This window comes from Cetorhinus maximus, chromosome 6 (assembly GCF_964194155.1).
Source record: "Cetorhinus maximus chromosome 6, sCetMax3.hap1.1, whole genome shotgun sequence".
NCBI classification, from domain to species: domain Eukaryota; kingdom Metazoa; phylum Chordata; class Chondrichthyes; order Lamniformes; family Cetorhinidae; genus Cetorhinus; species Cetorhinus maximus.
Window position 1 is genome coordinate 134,114,338 of NC_135884.1, and position 24,415 is coordinate 134,138,752.

The 24,415-nt window shown below is 43.7% G+C and overlaps 1 protein-coding gene across 1 annotated transcript in view; it reads right to left on the reverse strand.

Moving 5' to 3' along the window:
* The window catches only part of LOC144682166 (peroxisomal trans-2-enoyl-CoA reductase), a 41,429-nt gene that overhangs the window by 9,021 nt on the left and 7,993 nt on the right, over positions 1-24,415 (reverse strand). The window contains exons 2-3 of the mRNA XM_078544543.1: positions 3,430-3,537; positions 2,348-2,487 (exon numbers count right to left, since the gene is read on the reverse strand). Of these exons, the coding sequence (XP_078400669.1) occupies positions 2,348-2,487; positions 3,430-3,537 (248 nt within the window). The remainder of the gene's footprint in view (positions 1-2,347; positions 2,488-3,429; positions 3,538-24,415) is intronic.

The following is a 24,415-nucleotide window of genomic DNA, read 5'->3' on the forward strand; positions in this document are numbered from 1 at the left end:
CTCAAAGTCTGAGTGGGGAAGTGGTGGTGGTATCCCCGCTAGGCCAAACATGCAAGGAACAGCAGGAGTGCTCCACTGTTTCCCGTAACTAAACCTTGACCTTCCCTTGCCCCAGCTTCCTCCCTCCACTAGGTTTCTCCTCACAAAGCAATTGCCTCGCCCTGGGGCTGTAACCCTGTGCCCCAGTAGCAGCCACTTGATGCCCAGTTTTAATGGCAGGACAGCCACTTCCCATCAACTTCCCAGCCATTTTGGTCAAAAAGTTGGTAAAAAGTCAATTAATATTGTCCGATCCTGGATTCAATTTTGGAGTTGTAGATTTAAAGATTTTTATATTGTGCCTTAAAAAGATCCAAAGAAGGAGATCTGACAGGTTCTCTTGGAAGGCAGACAGTTTACTTCGCCAAGTTCCCATCCAGGAGTTAAAATCAAGCCCAAAGATTCAATAGAACCCATTGTTAGACGATAAGAAGCACGTACAAAACTGAAGTGGGGCAGGGATTGTGGGCAGAGGAATCATTCAACACTTAAAAGGAATGTGTCCAAATCATGTTCTTTGATTGTGTAGCATTTAGTTCAGGCAAACATCAGTTTTGAAAAGATAATTGCTAGGTTTTGTCAAATTCCAGCTTTGACTCCAACTTAGTTTGGTGGTGCATTGACACTCAGTTAAGTGTATACTTGCTCTCAGTATTTCATATTACTTAAATTAGCATTTAATTGAAAGATGAACTAGCTTTGAGAGTCATAGAAGATTCCTATATGAAATAGATTTTCATGTAAACATTCCTGTCAAAGCTAGATTCTTAAACGCAGACCATAGCTAACACACATGTTCCAGGGAGTGTCACATAAAATATGTAGGCCCAGATATTGTGGTCAACACCAAAGGGAAGGCGCTCATCACTGACCTTGAAAAAAAAGTGCCCAAACATTTTGTGGGCTCTGAGCATCAATTTCTTCTGTTCTGACATGACTTTGAATTTGCCACAATCTGTGACATTGAGCAACAGTGCAGGCAGCAGGCAAGCTAATCAACCAAACAGATTGAAGAATTCTCACAGACAGCAAAGCAGGAAATAAAAAGCATGAATTATCCTTTACCTCTTAATTATTTTACTGAAAGCAAAATGAAAATTGGGGGCAAACATAATTTTTATCATTTAAAAAATTGTAGAATATTTAAATGTTCTTCTGAAGGAATGAGACTCCACACTTATAAAATTATTTTTTCAGGGCCCGAGAGATTAGGCATCAATAATTATGACTTCCATTCTATGAAAAACTCAGTTACAGCTCATTCAACAAGGTTTAAATTTTCAATGGCTTACACAGTGAGAACAATGCACAAAATGTAGAAATTCATATCAATTCACTGAATCTTTGTTATTTGAATTTGTGAAGATTGTAATAGCGTACACTGTGGAAGAGCAGGAAATCACTGAGAGCGACTCCTGGATTTCCAAATTTTACTGAGCTTGTGTAGCCAGAAGTTGCTGTCAGTTTTACACTATAATGACACTAAACATCAACAGTTTTCCTGTCACTGCAACCACAAATTCCAGGCCACAGAATAGAAAGTTAGAATGTTTGGTCTATTGAAGCTACTCTTTTTAGCAGCGCTGGCACAAATTCCATCCAATTTATAGGAAAATTTGATATTCCAGTTAACAGAAACGTGGATTAACAACCAAGTGCAACCAAGCAGCACTGATATCTTACATAACAATAGTCAGAAGAATGCATGTTTTGTAACTGGCATCTAGTCAACATGTGAGTTCAAAAGTCTCATTAATAAATAAGGGTACTGCTGACAACAAGCTGTTGCCAGAATTGTACGGGTTCATGAAGATAGAAGAGACTATTTTAACTGTTCTGCACAATACTGTAAAAAATATCTGTAACATTTGTCTTTCTATGTTTATCATGGTGCTGGTTGGGTTTCTTGGCAGAAAGATTTTCAAGATTAATAAATCCTCCTTCACATACCATGCCCTAAGAGAGCATCGGCGACCACAGACTTCCATTGGATTGGTCCGTGATTATGCTTGGTAAAGTACTGCAGTGGTTTGCCATTGTCTTCTGCACTATGGCCAACCAGGAAACTTTCTCACTCTTACCACCTGCCATCAGGCATATTGGAAGGATGTAGACATTGGTAATCAACCTGTTTGGCCATATTACAAACATATTTTCTGTGGCCATCAAGTCCTGAAATGGGAATTGAACCTAGGAGCTTCTAGCCCAGAGGTAGGGACATTGTCACTAGGCTAAGAAATAGTTCATAATTGCTAAGTGTAATGTTGTTCAAAAGCCTTGGGTTTGAGGTTTTAAGCCTGACACTTACCCTAGTCAGTTCCTCGAGTGTTTGAGTGTGAGGAGGACCGCCCTGCCACCAGCTGAACCCCAGGGATGACACAATATCTGTCACTTTTCCAACAGCTTGAAGTAGTACATTTTTAGCTGTTTCTGCACCCTCTTCAGAACCTGGAGACATTTCAGACAGTTAAACAAGTGCTAACAAAGCACAGTGGAGCATGCACTAACATTCCTCAACTTTATGTCTTTCCTGCAGATTTTACTGAAAAATAACAAAGGGCTTATTACACCTCCAGTATCTTTACTAATGTTTCAATTTAAACCAGACCTCTCTACGCTTATACTAAAAATCCAAAAGGATGAAAGGACAGTGTTGGCTTGTTTATACCATAGCAATGTTATGCTCCCTACGTAGGGAGATGATGATGTAGTGATAATGTCACTGGCCTAGTAATCCAGAGGCCCAGGCTAATACTCTGGGTGCACAGGTTCAAATCCAACCACAGCAGCAGTGAAATTTAAGGTAAATTAATAAATCTGGAATATAAAGCTAGTCTCAGTAACACAGAACAGCATGAAGCTTTCATTGATTGTTGTGAAAATCCATCTTGTTCACTAATGTACTTTAGGGAAAGAAAACCTGCCATCCTTACCTGGTCTGGCCTACATGTGACTCTAGATCGACAGCCATGTGGTTGACTCTTAACTGCCCTCTGAAATGGCCTAACAAGCCACTCAGTTCAAGTGCAATTAGGGATGGGCAACAAATGCTGGCCTTGCCAGTGACACCCACATCCCATAGAAGAATAAAGAAAAATAATGTAGAAGGAGTGGGTCAGCATTTTTCTGCACTGAGATCACACAATATTGCATCGTGTTTACAGCACAGAAAAAGGCCATTTAGCCCAACAGGTCCAGCCAGTGTTTATGCTCCACATGAACCTCCTTTCACACTTATTCTCATCTAACTCCATCAACATATCAACTGAGATTCAAACTGAACTGGAATTTTCAATGCTGATCTTTCTCTTCCCACTTTTTCCCACCAAGTGTTGGGGGAAAGCATTTTTCTGTTCCTTTTTGAGTTACTGTTTGAAGAAGATACCTTACCGACATCTCCAACCAATGTAAAAAGCCTAGATCTGGTAGCAGCTGGGACAAAGTTTTTCAGTTTTTCCAGCCGGGCTGCATCTCGGGATATAACTGCCACCCGGAAGCCTAGAAGACACAAAAAAAAGGAGGATTCAACAACAGCTACACAAACATAGCCCTCTCACTGCAGAAAGACTTATCTTTCAGCTGGGGGAGGGACAGGTAATGAACCTAGCTCAGACTGTTAGGATGGAAAACTTATCCATACTTGAAGGAGTTTGGGTCTGTCTCAACACAAATTCCTAATTGTTGCCATTTGGAACATTTGACACTAAACTGGCAATCTCACCGAAATGGAGCACGAGAAAGGCTGGTATAAAAAAATGTGGGAGGGGAAATTCTAGTCATAGAACCAGAGTTAACCCAGAAATTAAAATAAAAGCAAAAAACTGCAGATAGAGGGCCAGTGATAGGTGGAGATAACCAAAAGATGTCACAGACAAAGGGACAAAGAGGTGTTGAAGGTGGTGATATTATCTAAGAAATGTGATAATAGATGACATTAAGGGTAGAAAGGACGAGCAAGGTACAGATAGCCCTAGTGGGGGTGGGGTGGGGGGAAGGGATCGAAATAGGCTAAAAGGTAGAGATAAAACAAAGGATGGAAATACATTTAAAAATAATGGAAATAGGTGGGAAAAGAAAAATCTATATAAATTATTAGAAAAAAGGGGGATCGGAAAGAAGGTGGGGATGGAGGAGAGAGTTCATGATCTAAAATTGTTGAACTCAATATGCAGTCTGGAAGGCTGTAAAGTGCCTAGTCGGAAGATGAGGTGCTGTTCCTTCAGTTTGCGTTGAGCTTCACTGGAACAATGCAGCAGGCCAAGGACAGACATGTGGGCATGAGAACAGGGTAGAGTGTTGAAATGGCAAGCGACAGGGAGGTCTGGGTCTTGACCCAGAAATTGTTGGGCCAGAGTAAAAGGTGTTTTACTTTACAGCCTTTCTGAAATACCATTTCTGGTATTAGGATGTTTATCAGTGCAAAAATATTCTGTTCTTGTTTCTGGCTTCTTTTACCTTCATAAGGATTAAAGATGAGAAGTATGATTAATTTAAATAATTAACCTTTATAAAACATAAAAGTATGGTGGTGTCCTGGATAACATTCATTCCAAAACTGATTAGCTGTCATTAGCCTCATTTACTGTTTTGTGGGACCTTGCCAGGAAGAAATTTGCTGTTGCATTTATCTACATTATAAACATGACTGCACTTTGAAAGTAATCTATATAAATAAAACACTTTGGGACATGCAGAGCATGTGAAAGGTGTATAAATATCTTTCTTTCCTGCACAAAGAATATTAAATGCACTCTGGAGGTAGACAGACTGAGTAAATTGATTAAGAAAATTATAGTGTTATAGTGTGATAATAAACAAATATGTGAGCATTGAACCAAAGCAGGCAAATTGATCTGTGTAACATTGGTAATAAATGAGTTAAAGCAGTCATATACAAACATAGAAATTAGGGGCAGGAGTAGGCCACTCGGTCCCTCGAGCCTGCTCTGCCATTCAATAAGATCATGGCTGATCTGAATGTAACCTCAACACCACATTCCTGCCTACCCCCGATAACCTTTCACTCCCTTGTTAATCAAGAATCTATCTAGCCCTGCCTTAAAAATATTCAAAGACTCTGCTTCCACTGCCTTTTGAGGAAGAGTTCCAAAGACTCACAAACCTTGGAGGGAAACAGCTTGTCCTCATCTCTGTCTTAAATGAGCGCCCCCTTATTTTTAAACCTAGTTCTAGGTTCTCCCAAAAGAGAAAACATCCTCTCCATATCCACCCTGTCAAGACCCATCAGGATCTTAAAGGTTTCAATTAAGTTGCCTCTTACTCTTCTAAATTCCAGTGGATACAAGCCTAACCTGTCCAGCCTTTCCTCATAAGATAACCCACCCATTCCTGGTATTAGTCTAGTAAACCTTCTCTGAACTGCTTCTAATGCATTTACATCTTTTTTTAAGTAAGGAGACCAGTACTGTACACAATACTCTAGATGTGGTCTCACCAATGCCCTGTCCAACTGAAGCATAGCCTCCCGACTTTTGTAATCAATTCCCCTCACAATAAATGATAACATTCTATTAGCTTTCCTAATTACCTGCTGTACCTACATGCTAAACTTTTGTGATTCATGCACTAGAACACCCAGATCCCTCTGAATCTCAGAGCTCTATAATCTGTCACCATTTAGGTAATATGCTTCTTTTTTATTTTTCCTGCCAAAATGAACGGCTTCACATTTGCCCACATTACACTCCATTTGCCAGATCTTTGCCCACTCACTTAACCTATTTATGTCACTTTGTAGCTTCCTTATGTCCTCTTCACAATTTACTTTCCTACCTATCTTTGTGTCGTCAGCAAATTTAGCAACCAATCTTTTGGTCCCTTCACTCAAGTCATTTATATAAATTGTAAGAAGTTGAGGCCCCAGCACTGATCCCTGTGGCACACCATTCGTCACATCCTGGAAGGTGCTTAGCTTTTTAACAAAACTGTTTCAGCATTTTAGTTCAGCAGATAAATAAGTTTTATCTGAACATACTGATTGCCTGTTATTGTCATAGAGTATAATTTCAACTCACATAAAACATAGCCAGAACTGTTAAGAGCCCAGGATATAAATAAACAGAATAAATTTCTATCTCACAGCTTGGGTGGTCAGCTGGGCCATGGTGTTACAGAGCCCATTCAGTTTTCATTCTTAAAAGGGGAGGCAGTAGCATAGCGGTATTGTAACTGGACTAGTATTCTCAAGACCCAGTGTGATGCTCTGGGGACCCAGGTTCAAATCCTACCAATAAAAAATCTGGAACTAAAAGTCTGATGGTAACCATGGAATCATTGATGTAAAAACCCATCTGGTTCACTAATGTCCTTCAAGGAAGGAAATCTGATGTCCTTACCTGGTCTGGTCAATATGTGACTCCAGACCCACAACAATGTGGTTGACTCTTAAATTCCCTCCAACAAGGGCAATAAATGCTGGCCTAGCCAGTGATGCCTACATCCCATGAATGAATATAAAAAAAGATGGGACCCACAAAGGACAAGTGATCTGCTGTATCAGATTATATGCCATGTGGTGAATATGAATACTTACCCTGATTACTCTTGGGATAGGAAATCATGACCAAGCTATTCTGAGACTTACATGTAAAGGTTTTTTTTATTACATCACGCAGCTGGCCATGGCATATTAAAAAATGCTAATCCATCTCCTCGTGACTGAAGGGTCAGTCACAAGGGGACACAAGTTCCAGGTGAGGGGCAGGAGGTTTAGGAGGGATGTGAGGAAAAATGTTTTTACCCAGAGGGTGGTGACGGTCTGGAATGCGCTGCCTGGGAGGGTGGTGGAGGCGGGTTGTCTCACATCCTTTAAAAAGTACCTGGATGAGCACTTGGCACGTCATAACATTCAAGGCTATGGGCCAAGTGCTGGTAAATGGGATTAGGTAGGTAGGTCAGGTGTTTCTCACGTGTTGGTGCAGACTCGATGGGCCGAAGGGCCTCTTCTGCACTGTGTGATTCTGTAATTCTGTGATCTTCAGGAGACACAAAAGAAAAACTTGTATTCAAAAAGCACTTTATTACATCCTCAAGATATTCCAAATCCTCGAGATCGTCAAAGTGCATCACAGCACTGATGTTATGCAGCCAAATAGCAGCCAATTTGCAAATTGAAAGCCCCAGAAAAAGCAAATGAAAATAGACCTTGAAAAGATAAAATGGGCAATAATACTGGCAAACAATGATGTAGACCATCATTGGAAAACATTTAAAACAGTATTCAACAGAGTGCAGGAAATATATGTTCCGCTAAATGAAAGAACAAATCAAACACTGCTGAGACCTCATGAATGGGTAAAGACATAAAGAAACAATTGATGGCTAGGAAAGAGGCATACATGAAGAACACAGACAACAGAGGAGTGCACGATAAGACAATGCAAAGAGATTAGGAGAGAAGTCAAATGAACAATTAGGAAGGCAAAGAGGAACTATGAGATTGAATGATCAAGGAACATAAAACAAAATAAAATATTTTATAGGCACATCAATAAAAAAAAAGGAAGCCTGGGATGGGAATAGGGCCATTAAGGGAGAGGCAGAATAATACCAGAGGTAACAACAGAGAGATGGCAGAAATATTAAATAATCATTTCATTTGTTAGTTACCATGCGGTTAGAACAGGTGGAATGACATTAAATAATGAGATGAGTAATAAGGTAAGTACATTTAAAATTAAATAAAGGATATATTGAATAAACTAAACAAACTCAAAAAGGATAAAACCCCTGGGGCAGAATTTTACAGCCCCGTTTCGGCGGGGACAGGGCCGTTATAAATGCCAACGACAACAGCGGGAACGTAAAATCCCGCTGCCATAAAATTCTGCCCCTGGTCTGAATGAATTAACTCTACACATTTTAAAAGAATTTTGAGAAGAGATAGCAGAGACATTACTACAGGTAATTAATAACTCATTAAAACAAGATGTAATACCAGCAGACTAGTGGATAGCTAACATAATTCCTATATTTAAGAAGAGTGACAGAACGCGTTCAGGGAATTATTGGCAAATCAGCTTAACATTGGCAGTAGGAAGAATAATGGAATCCTTACTAAGGAAGAGAATAGAAGAACATCCGAAAAGAAAAATATAATGATGGATGGATCAGCATGGATTTCAAAGAGGTAAACCTCGCTTTTTTAAGGAGGTAACAGGGAGACTAGACATTGGTAATGCAGCAGATGTAATTTATCTGGATTTTCAAATGGCCTTTGTTATGAAGCCACATAACAGTCAAACAAATAAGGTCAGAGAATGTGGAGTCAAGGGACAAGTAGCAGATTGGATTGCTAGCTGGCTGCAAGATATAAAGAAGAGAATGGGAGTAAAGGCTAGTTATTCAGAATGGCTGAAGTGGGAAATGGTAATCCATAAGGATCACTGATGGGACCATTGCTGTTCACAATTCACATTTAACAATTTGGACTTCAGAATCACAAATTTCTAAATTTGCAGATGACACCAAATTGGTGTGGGGGGAGGGTGGTGGGGGGGAGGGGGGTATAGTCAACACTGAGGATGAGTGCAACAAATTGCAGGAGGACATTAATAAACTTGCAGAATGGGCAAACAAAGTTCAACATAGATAAATGTGAGGGTGTACATTTTAGTAAGGGGAATAGGGAGGTTACTTATTCCTTGGAAGGTGCAAGTCTGGGTGAGGCAAACGAACAAAGGGATCTCAGCATACAAATACACCAACCACGTGCCACAGTTAGCAAGGGAACTTTAAAAAAGCAAGCCAAACACTCGGCTCTATTTCTAAAGGGATAGAAGTGAAAAGCAGGGAGGATACGCTAAACCTCTATCGACCTTGGATAAACCACACAGTTCTGGTCACCTTATTATAAAAAAGATAAAAAGGCACTGGACAGGGTGCCTAGAAGATTGACAAGGAATGATACCAGAAATGAGTGGGAATACATTTCAGGAAAGGATGAACAGGCTGGGTCTCTTCATTTGAGACAAAAGAAGGCTGAGGGGTGACCTAATAGAGGTCTTTAAAATTGTGAAAGGTTTTGATAGAGTGCATATGGAGAGAATGCTTCCTCTTGTGGAGAAGAGCATAACTGGAGGTCATCAGCTGAACTCCTTATTAGATTCTCAAAGGGACTTCTTTACCCAAGGAGTGCTGAAATGTGGAACTTTCAACCACAGGGAATGGTTGAAGTGAATAGTATAGATGCATTTAAGGGAAAACTAGACAAGTATATATGAGAGAGAAGGGAATAGAGGGTTACAATGATAGGTTTAGATGAGGAAAAATAGAAAAATACTCAAGTGAAGCATAATTGCCAGCATGGACTGGTGGACCAAGTGGTCTGTTTCTGTGCCCTATATCCATGGTATATAGATGAGATGAATGACATGTGATCCATCTTTTTTTGAGTTGAATTGGTTAAGGAAGAAATATTGATTAGGCTGCCAGAAGAACTCATTGATCTTCAAATAGTGCCAGGGGAACTCCCCTATCTGCTTGAAAGAGCAGATAGGCGTTTAGTTTAGCGTCTGATCCAAAAGTCAGGGAGCAGACTTTTTTCTCATTGTACTTGGGCATATTTTTAAAAAATTATTCTTTCATGGGATGCAGGCATCGCCAGCATTTGTTGCCCATCCTTAATTGCCCTTGAACTGAGTGGCTTGCTAGGCCATTTCAGAGGGCAGTTAAGAGTCAACCACATTGTTGTGGGTCTGGAGTTACATGTAAAGTCACAGAGCAGGTGAGGATGACAGATTTCCTTCCCTAAAGGATATTAGTGATGGGACAATCAGCAATGGTTTCATGGTCACCATTACTAAGACTAGCTTTACATTGCAGGTTTTTTTTATTAATTGAATTAAATTCCACCAGCTACTGTGGTGGGATTTGAAGCTAAGCTCTCAGTACATTAGCCTTGGTGCCTGGTTTACTACTCCAATGATGTTACCACTACAACACCATCTCCCCCATGATAAACAATTACCTGGGTGGAGGGCAATGGCTTGAAATAACACTGTAGGTTAATACATATGCCTTATACGTCTGCCTTAGATTACTTTATTTGCTTCCTTAACAAAGGTGTAATCAAGTTATTTTAAATGCATTAAAGCCACTGCTAAAATAATGGAGAGAATCTCAAGCAAATAGAGGGCTCATGCCTATTATGCTACAGCCTTAGAATTTACGTCATGAAATCAACTTTGCCATTCTTTTTCCAACCTTCTAACAAATCAATGTTCTTTAGAAGAATGGAAGTTCAAAACTGCGCAACAATGACCTGTAATCAAAGTCTCTTGAGAAACATTCCATTCCTTGATTGACCCGATTGATAACAGCCTCAGACAGACTGGATGTTTTCAGTGAAATGGTCGATAATTACACCCAAGCATTGGTTAGCACAGAAGTGGGGAGTCCTAAGCCCAGCCTTAAACAGAAAGACTGCATAAAAGCCAGAGCTTAAGCCGCTTTAGGCTGTTGTCAATATGACCAATTACTAAGCAACATTGGTCCGAATGTATAATAATGTATGTGAGACTTCTGGGAAAGGAGTCACTGAAACCAATGAAACACTTCACTGTTAACAGAATGAAGGTGCAAACATTTCTGCACATCATAAAGACTTCCCTATATTTACAAGCCCATCTCAAATATACATACTAACCTTCTACATCATTTATTTCATGGCACAAGTTCATATCAAGGTAACAGGTCAAACATTGTACCATAATACTGGCCGGGGTTTTCCGTGCCCATCGGCGTCGGGCGTGTTTAGTGGCGTGAGTGGACAATATGGCTGGAAGGCCAAAAATCGGTTTCACGGTGTTGTGAAACCAGTTTGCGATCATTCACTCCGCCCGCCGATGGCAGGCCACCTTCCCTGCCATCAGACGTCGGGAACTTCATTGGAATACATTAGCATATCATTATAAGACCAGCCCACCGGAATCATCCCACCCCTGCTAGATCGTCCACCCAGGTCAGCGGGAAAACACGCCGACGTGTTTCACAACAGCATATACAAGGCGGGCATATATATATAAGTATATATAAGCATGTTCTTTGCAGGCTGCACTTCATTTGGATTTAAGGTTTGTTTGCCTACTTTTCTTCGGTCAGCACTCGCAGTCATCAGCGCCAGGCTTTGCAGGCAGCACCACATCACTTTTAGGGGAGCTCACAGGCAGGTTTCTACCTACCAGATCAGCCATATGTGGGTGGCTTTTCAAAGGCTGCAGGGTTAGGGTTTGCTTGGGGAAGGGGGAGAAGTGGCCTCAGGCAAAGGAAGAGGCTGCAGGATGAGAGCTATACTGAGGAAGGAGGGTTATCTAGGGTGTGTGTGGGGGCACATATTGATCTATGCAAGTGGCCTCAAGATGGCAAGGGCTGAGGAGGCAGTCTCCAGAGGAGATGAGGCCAAAAGGACATGTGAGGGTATGCGTGTGAGAATGGGTGGTGATGTCCCTAGAGCTGGCAGTGAGTGAGATGCCAGTGAATGTGTGATGGGCATGGGTGTGTAAGTTTAGAGTGATGAGATGGTTGCCATACCCTGGCTGCATGGATGAGATCATTCATTCTCTATCTGCATTGGATAGCCAACCACTTCTGTGCAGCATTGGCACTGATCACCACTGCTGTCGCCTACCAAGCCGGAGTGGTAATGTAGCTGCCCCTCCTGCAGCCAGAGCGGGGGTAGAGAACATCACAGCGGGCCTCCACGTTGTTCAAAAGGCACTTGAGGGCTGCAGTCTTCTTGCCTTTCGGGGCCATGTCCTCTTTGATGCAGTCCTGGGCTGGAAGCACTGAGCGTGGATGTACTTTAAATATGGTGCCTGGCCTGATGAAAAGGCAAGGTGACAGTGTGGCAGGTGAATTGGAGCCTGCCCACCATCGAAACGGTGTGTATCCCGGGAATGCATAATTAACATGGCGGGTTTGGTATGACATGACCTGAAAACCCACCATCGCAGCCAGTGGGTAAAACAACGCATTTAGTGCAAATCTGGGAAGTTTCCACCCACTGTTATTTTTTTACTATGCTTGTATGGTGATAATGAGTTCAAGTGAAATAATTTAGGAATCAGTCATGATGAGTCAGTGGCATGACCTCATCTGATCTTGTTAACAAAGGAGTCCTTTTAAGATCTTGCGGGAATGATCCTTGGCATCCTTCTATCATCGAAAGATGACGGGCACATAGCAAACAAATCCATTTCAGGTGGGGTGTCGTCTCATGGCGCACCTTTGCTGATGGCTGAAGAGGCAAGTTTTGTCTAGGCTGCACGTGAAGCTATGAAGTGTCATTGTGGGTTGTTTTTTCGACATTGGCGACTGTTGCCAAGCTGCTGTAACCACTGGTCCATCGTGGTCATGCACGCCAGCCCACAGCAGGTGTCGCCATTTTTCTCTGTCATCAGCTCGTGATTCCCAGGTGAGATAATCGATGTCTAAAATGCCTTCAGGTTACGCTTGCAAGCATCCTTGAAGCGGAGCTTTGGGAGTCCTGCTGGCTGCCTGGCCCCACCTACCTCGCCATACAGAAAGTCCTTGGGTATGCGACCATCTTCCACCCTGCTGACATGCCTGAGCCCTCTGTTTGATGAGTGTTAACAAACTTGGGAGTTCTGCCTTTGAGAGGATTGCCCCATTTGTGAGTTTGTCCTGCCAAGATATCCCCATCAGGAGCTGAAACAGTGAGGGTGGAAATTGTTGAGCTTCTTTTCCTGATAGCTGTAAGGCGTCCATGTTTCACAGCCAAATGACAAGGTGTTGAGAACATAGGCCTTATAAACTATCAGCATGGCCCCAAGGGTCAGCTCCATGCACGTTTTGTGACTTGGCCAAAGTGGTAGGTGCTTTTCATACAGGCAGAATTCTTGAGTCGGCATGGGGGGGCGGGCCCGACACACCGATGCATAAAATGGCGCATGATGATGTCGGGCGTGCGTCCTGATGTCATAGCGCAGTCCCGCAATATTTCGTTCGGCAGGCGTGCGCCGGAGTCAGCTGCGCGCCACTGATACATAAACGGCCTATTAAGGCCATTAAGAAATGAATTGAAGTACTTGTTAACGTTGCCCATCCAACCTTACAGTTGGCGGGCAGGCAAAAAGGCCAAGCAACCTTCGCGTTCTTTAGGAAACCTCATCCACGAGCGGGATGAGGTTTCCTAAAGCTTTTATTCAATAAATAAAATTATTTTCATTAATATAAAAACATGTCCCATTTCATGTGGCACAGTCACATGAGGAGACATGTTTAAATAAATTTATAAACCTTTTATTTAATAATTTCAGAAGCCCTTCAGTCTCCCTGAGGCAGCTCCGTGCCTCAGGGAGATTGAAGCGCTCTTTCGCACGCATGTGCTGGCCCCGACTCTCCCTCCTCCCCCCCCCCTCTGCCCGCACAGGTAGCGCTGGGTGCCAAACTGAAATTCCTTGCCCCTGGCAAGATGGACACCCAGGGAGTGTTGCAAATGGTGTGGAGCCACCACCTTCATGCTAATTGCCCCATCCCTGGGACAGGGTCTGCGCTAAGTCTGACTGGTGGTTACATGGCCTGTCCAATCACACATCTGCCACTGCAGCAGCCCAGTAGGGATTTTAAGGCTATTGAGTCAGCGTAGGGTGCGACTTTGCTCTAATGGTTCAACATCTTGTTGTGATTTAATTTCCAAAACACAGCCATTTGCGTGATGTGCTCGGTGCATGTAATCACCCGCAGGACAGACAGAAAAAGGCAGAAAATGGATAGAGAGAAAAAAAAACTCCACTGAACTTGTCCAGTTTCAATCATTTTGCTGAAGTATTATAAAAGGGTGTGTGGGTGGGTTAATGAATCATCCAGCTTATGAATCTGGAGTTTTAAACACAAGGGTTTTGTAACATCCCACACAGATAGCCTGAGACACATTAGCAATTAAGGACAGCTTGTAATAAGTTGGGGATCCCAAATGGGGAGTCCATGCTTGTAAGTTTTTATTTAAAAAAAAATAAAAATGGAAACAAAGCAACAGAAAGACCAGCGTTCATTCTGGTGAAAATGGCGGTGCGGAACTGATCGCGGGCGGCGATCGGCTTTGCGACTGTCCCTGCCCGCTCCCGCCAAGCCCACCCACCCTCCGCCTGAAACATTCAGGCCTGTGTGTGTAAAAAGTTCTGCATCAAGGGACAGATTGTCTATCACCGTGGACCTAAGGGAAATGTCAGCACAGTAAACTAGGTTTAGCACTGTTCACTGGCCCATCTCCTAATCATATAGAAAATTATACTTAGACTGCTCATATCTTCCATTTATCAATGCCATTAAAAAGGCAGACAACTCTTTTCAGGGTTTAAGGAGAATTATTTTACGATGCTGAAATGATCAACCTTTCTTTCACCAGAATGAACGCTGGTCTTTCTGTTGCTTTGTTTCCATTTTTATTTTTTTTAATTAAAAACTCACTTACAAGCATGGACTCCCCACTTGGGATCCCCACCTTATTACAACCTGTCATTAATTGCTAATGTGTCTCAGGGTGCCTGTGTAGGATGTTACAAAACCCTTGTATTTAAAACTCCAGATTTATAAGCTGGATGATTCATTAACCCACCCACACACCCTTTTGTAATGCTTCAGCAAAATGATTGAAATTAGACAAGTTCAGTGGAGTTTTTTTTTTTCTCTCTATCCATTTTCTGCCTTTTTCTGTCTGTCTTGCGGGTGATTACATGCCCCGAGCACATCACGCAAATGGCTGTGTTTGGAAATTAAATCACAACAAGATGTTGAAGCATTAGAGCAAAGTCGCACCCTACGCTGACTCAATAGCCTTAAAATCCCTACTGGGCTGCTGCAGTGGCAGATGTGTGATTGGACAGGCCATGTAACCACCAGTCAGTCAGACTTAGCGCAGACCCTGTCCCAGGGATGGGGCAATTAGCATGAAGGTGGTGGCTCCACACCATTTGCAACACTCCCTGGGTGTCCATCTTGCCAGGGGCAAGGAATTTCAGAATGGCACCTTGCCAATTCACAAAAGGGCTACAGGCTAGGTCAGCTGAAGATCCTGATTTGCTTTCTCAAACTATGAGAGGTTTGGCATTTTTCACTCCCCTATTGACTATCAATTGCTCTGTTATCAGTTGTTGTTCAAGAACTGTAGGTCCCCAAAAAAGACAGGGGTCCAGCAGAATTGGGCCCCGCCCTGATCATGGCAACCATACATCAGCAGGTACTAGGAACTTGTAGCCCAATTTTCATACAGTAAGTGCGAGTGGATCGCAGTCAGGTGGTGAACACTAATCAATTTCTTCTCTCTCAGATTAGATATATTACTTATTAAAATGATTCAGCACCACACCAATTATATCAGTTACTCACTGAGCTATTGGGAACGCCCTTCTGTTGGACTTGCACAATATTGATATTTGGTATCCTCTGCTGTAGCTAGCACAATTTTCAGTTTCAAATGGCAAATTATTCTGTAAATCCTACCTAGCTGCATTTCTGCTTGTGTCAGCAGAAGCTGTATGGTCTGTAATCAGAAACTCCACCCCAGGACTTCCGTTGGTCGTTTAGGCTGATACTTCATTGTAATAACAAGGGAGTGCTGCATGGTTGGAAATTCTGGGCAGAATTGTCCCCACTGGACTGTGGCGGGTGTCCAGGCGGGAAATTCGGACAGAGGCCAAAAATTGGAAACCCGCCAGCAGGAAAACAGTTTGGGATTTTGCCCTCACCACTTTCATTGAGGGCTGACGGCAGGCTGGGTTTCCCCGCTGATCCATGTCAGGAATGCCATTTCCATGCGTTGCCATGCCACGAATGCTCTTTGAAAATGCTGCTCGCTAGAATGGCGTAGCCCCTCCCAATCTGTCGCCATGTCAGTGGGAAATGAGGTGGGTCTGAAACACATTTGGATATAAGTAGTGTGCAGTTGTCAGCCCTCACCTCGCTCCTGACTTCAAGGTGAGGGCCACACTCAAAGCCCAATTGCAACAGCATCATTCCAGGTTCACATCAAAGCCCGTGAGATGCTATACCAGCGGGGGCGTCAGCTTGCTCTCCTCACTGGCTTCCTCCGTTGTCTGGGAGGGTGTTATCTGGGGGGGTCAGGCAGGGCAGCAAACCAGAAAGACACCAGCATTGCGGCCGGGTGTGGGGGTGGGCTGGGGGTGCGGGGCGGAAGAAGGAAAGACGCAAAGGGGACAATGGGCAAAGGTGGGTTTGGGGGAGTTGTGGGAAATGATAGTAGGCAGAGGGCAGACTGAGAGCGGGGAAACTGGAGCCCAACATAAAAGACTGGAACACAGACATAGTAGGGGGTGGAATGGGGACAGAACTGCTTGAATTGGAGGGGATGCATGCAGACTCCAGAATACGAGGGGGGTTTGTGTTGGTTTTGCACAAGAGCTTAATGCTTGCACAGAGACTCATGGAGGTGGGGGAGGTGAAAGGCTTGCAGATGAAAGACGGATTGCACAGAGAATCATGAAAGGGGCGGGTGGAGTGGTGGGGGGGGTACATTGTGTTGCCAGCAGTTAAGACGGAATGGGAAAGCTAAGAGAAAGACAGTCATAGTCCCTGGTCTGGGGCCAAGTAGTCAAGGTACGAGAGTGAAGTCAGTCCTGGGGCTTAGTGTACCGCATAGTCAGGATGCAAAAGTGAAGTCAGTCCTTTGTGTGCCATGCTACAGGGCATGCACGTCATAGTCCCATTCCAGGGAGGGGCAAGGCCTGTGTGCTCAATTGGGATGAGACACAGCTTGGTGTGCAGGGCATGTTCAGGGTCTTAATGTCACTGGCCATTGTCTTGTCTGTCTTGGTACTGAGCTGCAGATGGAATGGTCAGGGTTAGGGCATCTGAAGCCGGTAAAGAGGGAAAATGTAATACAGAGGGGGGTATTTGAAACTTTCCTGGTGGGAGGGGGGTCTCCTCAGTGCCTGACCTTGCACACAGCTTCGGAAGGGGTGAGATCCACAATGGGCACTGGGACATCTACAGTTATGGGTTCAGGTGGAAGGGTTGGAATATCAACCACAATGACTAAGGGATCCATGATTACTAGGGAAAGGTGGAGAATAACAGGAGGGAGCTCTGCCTGCACACCACGGTGTTCCAGGAACATTGGAGGGACAGTGACACTCACGGAGGGAGGGTCGAAGCTGGTCTCACAGTAAAATCTGAGCACCACCATCTTGGCAAGTCGAAGTAATGGCGCAGTAACAAATCGAAAGTGGAAAAGAATCTGGACGGAAGGGGTCAGAGTCAGTGTGGGAGGAGCCCAAGACTGCACGCGGGGGCCCATTTCAGGGGGCAGCCTCAACCTGCTTGTATTCAAAACATTGAAATGGAGTCAGGGCTGAGAGAAAAGTGGAAGATCTCCCTGAGAAGATTCCATTGGAGCCATTGCCATTTTTACAGCTTTAAAGAGAGGAGTCACCAGCTTCATAATGCAATCGCTCCATTTGAGCTTCAACAGAACGGTATATGAGAATGTTAATGAGGGCAAGTGTCTAGGAAGCACAGCCGCTGCATATCCGCCTGATCATCACTGAAAGCCTATAATGTGATTCATCCAATTGGCATGGATCACAGGCCAAAGGGCATCCAGTCATTGCTGAAGTGTAAGTTAAGCTTGATTAACCTGCATGATAATAGATTGCAGGAGTTCCTTTGGTAAGGTCACACATTTCCTGATGTCTCCAAAGCTCTCACAAATTCTGTGGGATTGAAATGTAAAGCGTCAGGGTCGGCATGATAGGCACCGGGGTGTGCAAGTGTGTGTCTCAGCTGCAAGGCTGTATCAGAGAGAAGTTATTAGTGCAGTCGCAGCTCTGGGGCGTTATATTTTCTTTGTGTGTGTGAGTGGGATGTCTATTATATCTGCCCTGTGTTCATTAATCTCTTGCATCTATCATTCCCCAGGGGGAAGGAAGATTGAATAATGGAGCCGGTGGTCAATGCTGCCTTAACGATGGCAATGACCCGACTGAGGAGGAGGAGAAGGGCCCGGCCCCACTTAGCCCAGCTTCAAGAGGAGGCCTGGCCTGAGGTCATGGTCTGGGGGAGCCCCAGCAACAGCCAGAGGGTGAGGAGGTCAGACCCATCCTGACGAGACAACTAGCACAACCAAGGGTCTAGTGCAGAAGACTCTCCTATCTGGAGATGAGTGACAGGCAATGCCATGCCCATCCGCACTTGTCAAGAGATGTGGTGGATCATATCTGCCACATTCTGCAGGAGGATCTAATGCCCCATGCACTGGGAGGACATCCCCTGCCAGTACCCCTGAAGGTTACCCCCACACTCAGTTTTTTTGCACGTGGATCGTTCCAGGGATCCACAGGGAACCTATGCAGCATCTCACAGTCCTCAATACATAAATGTATCAAAGAAGTTACAGATGCCCTCTACAGTAAAGCTCATCATCATGCGAACTTCACACTCGATAAAGCTAGCCAGGCTGCTAGATTTCGGGGATTTGTAGATATGTAAGGCTTCCTTCGAGTCAAGGATGCAATCGATTGCACACAAGTGGCATTGAGAGCTCCATGAAACCAGCCCCGATGTTCATTAACAGGAAAGGGTTCCACTCCATCAATGTTCAACTGGTGTGCGATCATCAGAAGCACATCATGTACATTTGTGCCAGGTACCTTGGGAGTTTCCATGGCTCATACATCCTGAAGCACTCCCAAGTGCCTCACATATTCAAAGGGCCTCAGCGAATACAGGGCTGACTGCTTGCGGATAAGGGGTACCCGCTCAAACGATGGCTCATGACACCCATGCGTCATTCTCTAAGTCACTTGGAGGAGAGATACAATGAGGCACATAAGGCAACACGATCCATCATTGAGCAGACCACTGGCATCCTGAGGACATGCTTCTGATGTTTGGATCGCTCAGGTGGGGCTCTGCAATATTCTCCAGAGAGGGTGTCCTGCATCATCGTGGTGTGTTCTGCCCTTCACAACCTGGCTCTTCAAGGGGGGGGATCCCTTGCCAGAGAGAGACATGGAGGAGGCTGAGAGCTCCTCGGACAATGAAGAACAGGATGGGCAGGAACCTGAAAAGGGAGATGAGGGTCAGCTCCCACATGAAGATGCCCTCGAAGAAGCACAACATGGAAGACATGGCCCTGGCACACTGATAGCCACAAGATTCCAGGAAGAGTAAGGTACAGGCAATGAGACACATCCCTTACTGCCATGCCTGTGGACTGAACGGCCTTTACAACCAGTGACATCGAGAGCAATCTCAATGTTCAGCCTTGCACCTTCAACCCTCAAGATTCACTAAGCCCTGTTCATCGGAAAAGTTAGCGGCAAACCCTCAATCGCTGCACTCTGGGAAATGATAGTCACCACAATAGCGCAGATGCTGCGTCAAAAGCCTTGATGCAGTGGTCGCCATCTCTATGGGAAGGTTTTTGCGGACACTGAGATGTGTGCATGGCTGGAGAGAGCATCATGGCTGCAGGTCTTGTGTTTTGGCTACCAATGAAGGCAGCCTTCTCATTTTTAGAGACAATTACAACTACCCCTCTAAGGCTAGTGAGGATGCCTAACTCCACCATGTCTTGTAAAGAGTATGGCTGCTAGTGTATTTTGCAGACCCTTCAGTAAAAAGTTTCACTCATCCTTGACATGACACAAGGGAAGAATAAGTATCATGAGTCAGCTACACATCACATGAATGTGAGGCTCACAAAGGGAGGGAAAGACTGAGTGTGAGCATGGATCACCCTCGCAATAAGAGGGCACATAGACGCATATGCTCGATGCTTTCAAATGACAAGACCATTCTAATGAGCAGCAAATGTATTTACAAAGGTGCATGATATTTACAATGGTTGAACACCCATGACCCAGAAGTGAAATCAAAGCTTCTTAATTTTTCTAGCCCTGTTTGCTTATTCAGATGGATGTAGAAGATCCTGTGGTACTACTTGGGGAAAAAAAAAGCAAGTAGCTTTTCCAGCATCCTTGCCAACATTCATCCCTCAACCAACAATGCCAAAAACAGATGAACTGGTCCTAAAATTCATTTGCTATTTGTGGGACTTTGTTCAGGTTACTTCCGCAGCTGCCTACAAAAGAACAGTGATTGCAACAAAAGCAATTTCTCTTTGGATACCCTGAGTATGTGAAAGTTTTTGTCCTATAATTTAAGCTTCTTTCTTTCAGGAGTGCTACCTTGAAACTAAAGTGTTTTTAAAAAAAAATCTTAGTCTGTCATAAACAGAAAGGGCATTTTCACTTTATAAATACTGACCAAACTGTGCATTTTATAGTTTTTTTAACACCTGTAGTGAGTGTGGACAGGCTTTTTCACACTAAAGCTGTTGCAAATGCAGGAGTGACTCGAGGTTACTTAGCTATCAATTTTTCCTCTCCCACTGTCAGGGACTCTCTATCTACTGTATCTTCCCGATGGCAAGGCTGAAATTGGAAACTCACCTCGTGGAGAAATCATGTGTAAAGATTTGCATCCTATTACTCGATGGTGCACAATTTAGAATGCTACTTTACAAACTAAATCTACTAATGATTACGTAATTTCTGAAGATATCGCTGGAATATTTGTTAAAATATTTTGCTTTGTCAATAAATGAAATATTTATTGCTTTGCAGCTCATTGCACTCAAAATGTCTTCCCTTTTATATAGAACAGTCGTGTATGTGAAAAATAAGAAGGTTACATTTCGGAGGCAAGTAATGCTGCAACACACATTTGGTAAGAGCATATTTGATTATATTGGGGGTGGAGGTGGAGAATATAATTATCATAACTCTCATGTTAACCTACCCTATTAAATTGTTGAAAATAATTTGAAGATTGGTTAGTGTTATCTTCCTCAGGGGTAGCAATGCAATTTATTGGATTAAGTGGAAAATACAGAATATGTGACTTTATTTTTTGGAAACTTGAAATTATCCCAATCTTGTATAACTGGGAATAGCTGGCAATGGCTTGGTGTTTTTTTTAATAACGCACATCTGAATAAGGTTGGGATAGAATTTGTCCCATTCACAATCCATGAACAGAAAATCCAGGGGGTAGAGAAGCAAAGAGATTGGGAGCACAAATACACAAATCAGTAGCAACACAGGTTAATAAGGTCATTAAAAAAGGCAAATTAAGGTTTATTTCCAGTGAGATATAATTGGAAAGTAGAGAAGTTATGATAAACTTTTATCAATCCTTGGTTGCAGCACAACTGGAGTACTGTGTAAAATTCGGGTCACCATATTATAAAAAAGATACAGATGCACAGGAGTGGGCACAAAACTAATTTACATGGATGATATCTGAAATGTGAGGTTATACAGGAAAAGATGAACAGGACAGGTCCCTTTTCTCGTGAAAAGAGAAGGTTGAGGAACGTCCTGATAAGATTTATTAAATTATGATATGTTAGACACAGAGAGGTGTTTCCACTTGTGGGGAAGAGCAAAATTAGAGGCCATCGATATAAAATAATCACCAAAAAATCAAATAGGGAATTGAGAAGAAACTCCTTTACTGAGAGATTGGTGAGAATGTAGAACTTTGGTATCACAGGGAGTGGTTGAGGTGAATAATATAGAGCCGAATCTTCCGTGAAGTGGTAATTACTATCGGATTGCCCCTCTGCTCCTTTCTTTCCAACATATTTCTCGCCCAGAGTTCCGACCCGGGCCTGGTGAGAAACGTGCAGCGTACCTGGTTCCTGAGCTCTCCCAGTACAGGGCAGCAGTGTTGGGGGTAGTGAAGACACGTTCTTTTTTTACGGCACTAGCTGCTGTAAAGCAGTAAGTTTAAAGGTCCCAGCCACTTTGACAGGAGAGAAGGTAAATGTGTAAGTTAAGTAGCCAGGATGGGTCATGGGGCGGGGGGTGGGGGGCGGGGCGGGGGGTGGGGGGCGGGGCGGGGGGGTGGGGGAGTGGGCGGTGCAGGTGTGACGGGGGTTGGATGGATGGGGGAGGTAGTTGGTGGGGTTGGGAGGGGGGTGCGGGTGGTCAGGAGGGTAGTCATAGGGTTTGGGGGTTAGTCAGGTGGTCAGGGAGGGTGAGAGTTAGTCAGGGGGTTCAGTGGGGGATCGGGGTGTCAGTACTATTGTTACCCAGGAGTTAGAAGTAGTTTTAATCCTTTTGACTTTTCCTGGGTAACTATTCTGCTAAGAGAGTCAAAACCATCCGAAGTCTCTGATTTAAACCAGAGTGTTGGAGGATTCCAGGCGCAGGGCAATTGCCCAACAGAAGTTTAAACATCCCGGGCAATTCCTGTGCAGTCCTTGCTTGGGGACTTCTGGGAGGTCCCCCAGTGTATCTTCTGGAGTACTTCCAGGGTATGAACCCCCAGAGAACAGAAGTTCTGGGCCAAATATATATTTGAGGGGAGGCTGGATAAGTACATGAGGGAGAAAGGAATCAACAATTATGGTGATAGATGAAGAAAGATAGGAGGAGACTCAAGGTGGAACATAAACACCAGTGTAGAATTTTTTGGCTAAATAGCATGTTTTTGTGCTGTATAATCCATGTAATTCTATATAATCTGAGCAAGGACGTAACTGCTGAGGGGACAGGATTATTTCCGCTCTCGGATTTAAGAAAGATTCTGTTAAAATGGCATTGTCATAAATTGAAAAAAAACTGCCAGTATCCTCCTAACTGTGGAATTATCTGTAGGACAGAACTAGTGGACGTGAGCATAAAATTAATAGGCATCAAGCAAGGCTAGAAAGTAATATTCTCTCCATCCCCACATTCTGAATATGTGGAATTTAGCTTCAGCTATTGATTAACAGCTGTAAAAACAGCTGGATAAATGTCTGGTTAGGAATGGCTTTGAGGGATGATGAGTACAGATTGAGGTAACACATGATGGTTCCTGAGCTAATGAAATCATGGGGATGACATGCCAAGAAAAGCATCTGGTTCAGGCAGGAGATTTAAACGCCTTAACAGCTCGACAGCTCCCTTTGACAGTTCCAATGCGGTTCTCAATTTTTTAACGCACATTCATGTCTACTTACAACAATTCCAAAGGGCACTTGACCTCTCCCAAAGGGCACTTTACCTCTCCTAAATGTGTCCCAGGAACATATCCAAAAGGGTATCCTACCTCTTCAAAGAACTCTGGTAAGTTTAGACCCTCTCCTACCAGGTCTAATGTGCACATATCGTATTTTTCACCCCCTCCTTGTTAAAATCAGATCAGAGTGAAGACAGCTGCACTTTAACATGTGCAGCTGTCACCATGAACCACGGTTGCCCAAAGTTCAACCTGGCCCCATCCCACCACCCCCACTCCAAAAATGGTGGGGGCCGAGTTCATGGGCGGGACTTCTAGATTTGGGCCTCTGGCGCCATTTTCGCAAAGGAGAAGATTCTCTCCATCTGCGTAAAAATTCAGGCCTTGGTATCAAAACGGAAAATGCTGGAAATACTCAGCAGCATCTGCAGAGAGATAAAAAAACAATGTTAACATTTCAGTTTGGTGATCTTTCACCAGGACCAGGAAAAGTCAGAGTTGAAAAAATTTTAAACAAGTACAGAGACAGGCAAGGGAGAAATGGAAGAAAGAACAAAAGAGAGGAGTGAAAGGCAGGAATGATTAAAGGACAAATGGGATGAATGTGCAAAGCAATAGGAGATGGTTATGGGACAAATAAAGAAACTAAGGGTAGGTCAAGAAGAGGGATAAATGGGAATAACAGCAGCATTACCAACAGCCGTTGGTACAAATGGGAGTAGTGTTTATGATTAAAACTGTTAAATTCAATGTTGAGTTCAGAAGGCTGTAAGGTGTCTAATTGAAAAATGAGATATTGTTTCTCGAGCTTGTGTTGAGCTTCATTAGGTTATTGTAGGAGGTCAAGGACAGAGAGGTCAGAGTGGGACTGGGAAGAGAATTAAAACGACAGGTGACTAAAAGCTCAGGGTCACACTTGTGGACAGAACAAAGTGAGGCCTAATCTGCATTTCCTCTCCCCAATGTAGAAGAATTCACATTTTAATCAGCAAATGTACTAAACTGAAAAGCAGTACAAGTAAACCATTGTTTCATCTACAAGCAGAGTTCAGGGCCCTGCACTAAGGGAGGGGAGGCTGTAAAAGGGCAGGTGTTGCATCTCCTGCGCTTGCATGGAAAGGTGCCGTGCAACAGGACAATATCTTGGGGGTGACTGAAGAGTGGACCAGGGTATCACAGAGGGAATGGTCCTTTCAGAATGTGGAAAGAGGTGGAGAAGATGTGTTTGGTGGTGGCATCACGCCGGACCTGGCAGAAAATGATCCATTGAATGTGGAAGCTGGTGGGGTGGAAGGTAAGAACATAGAGAACCCTATTATGATTCTGGGAGGGAGGGGAAAGAGTGCGAGCAGGATTATGAGAAATT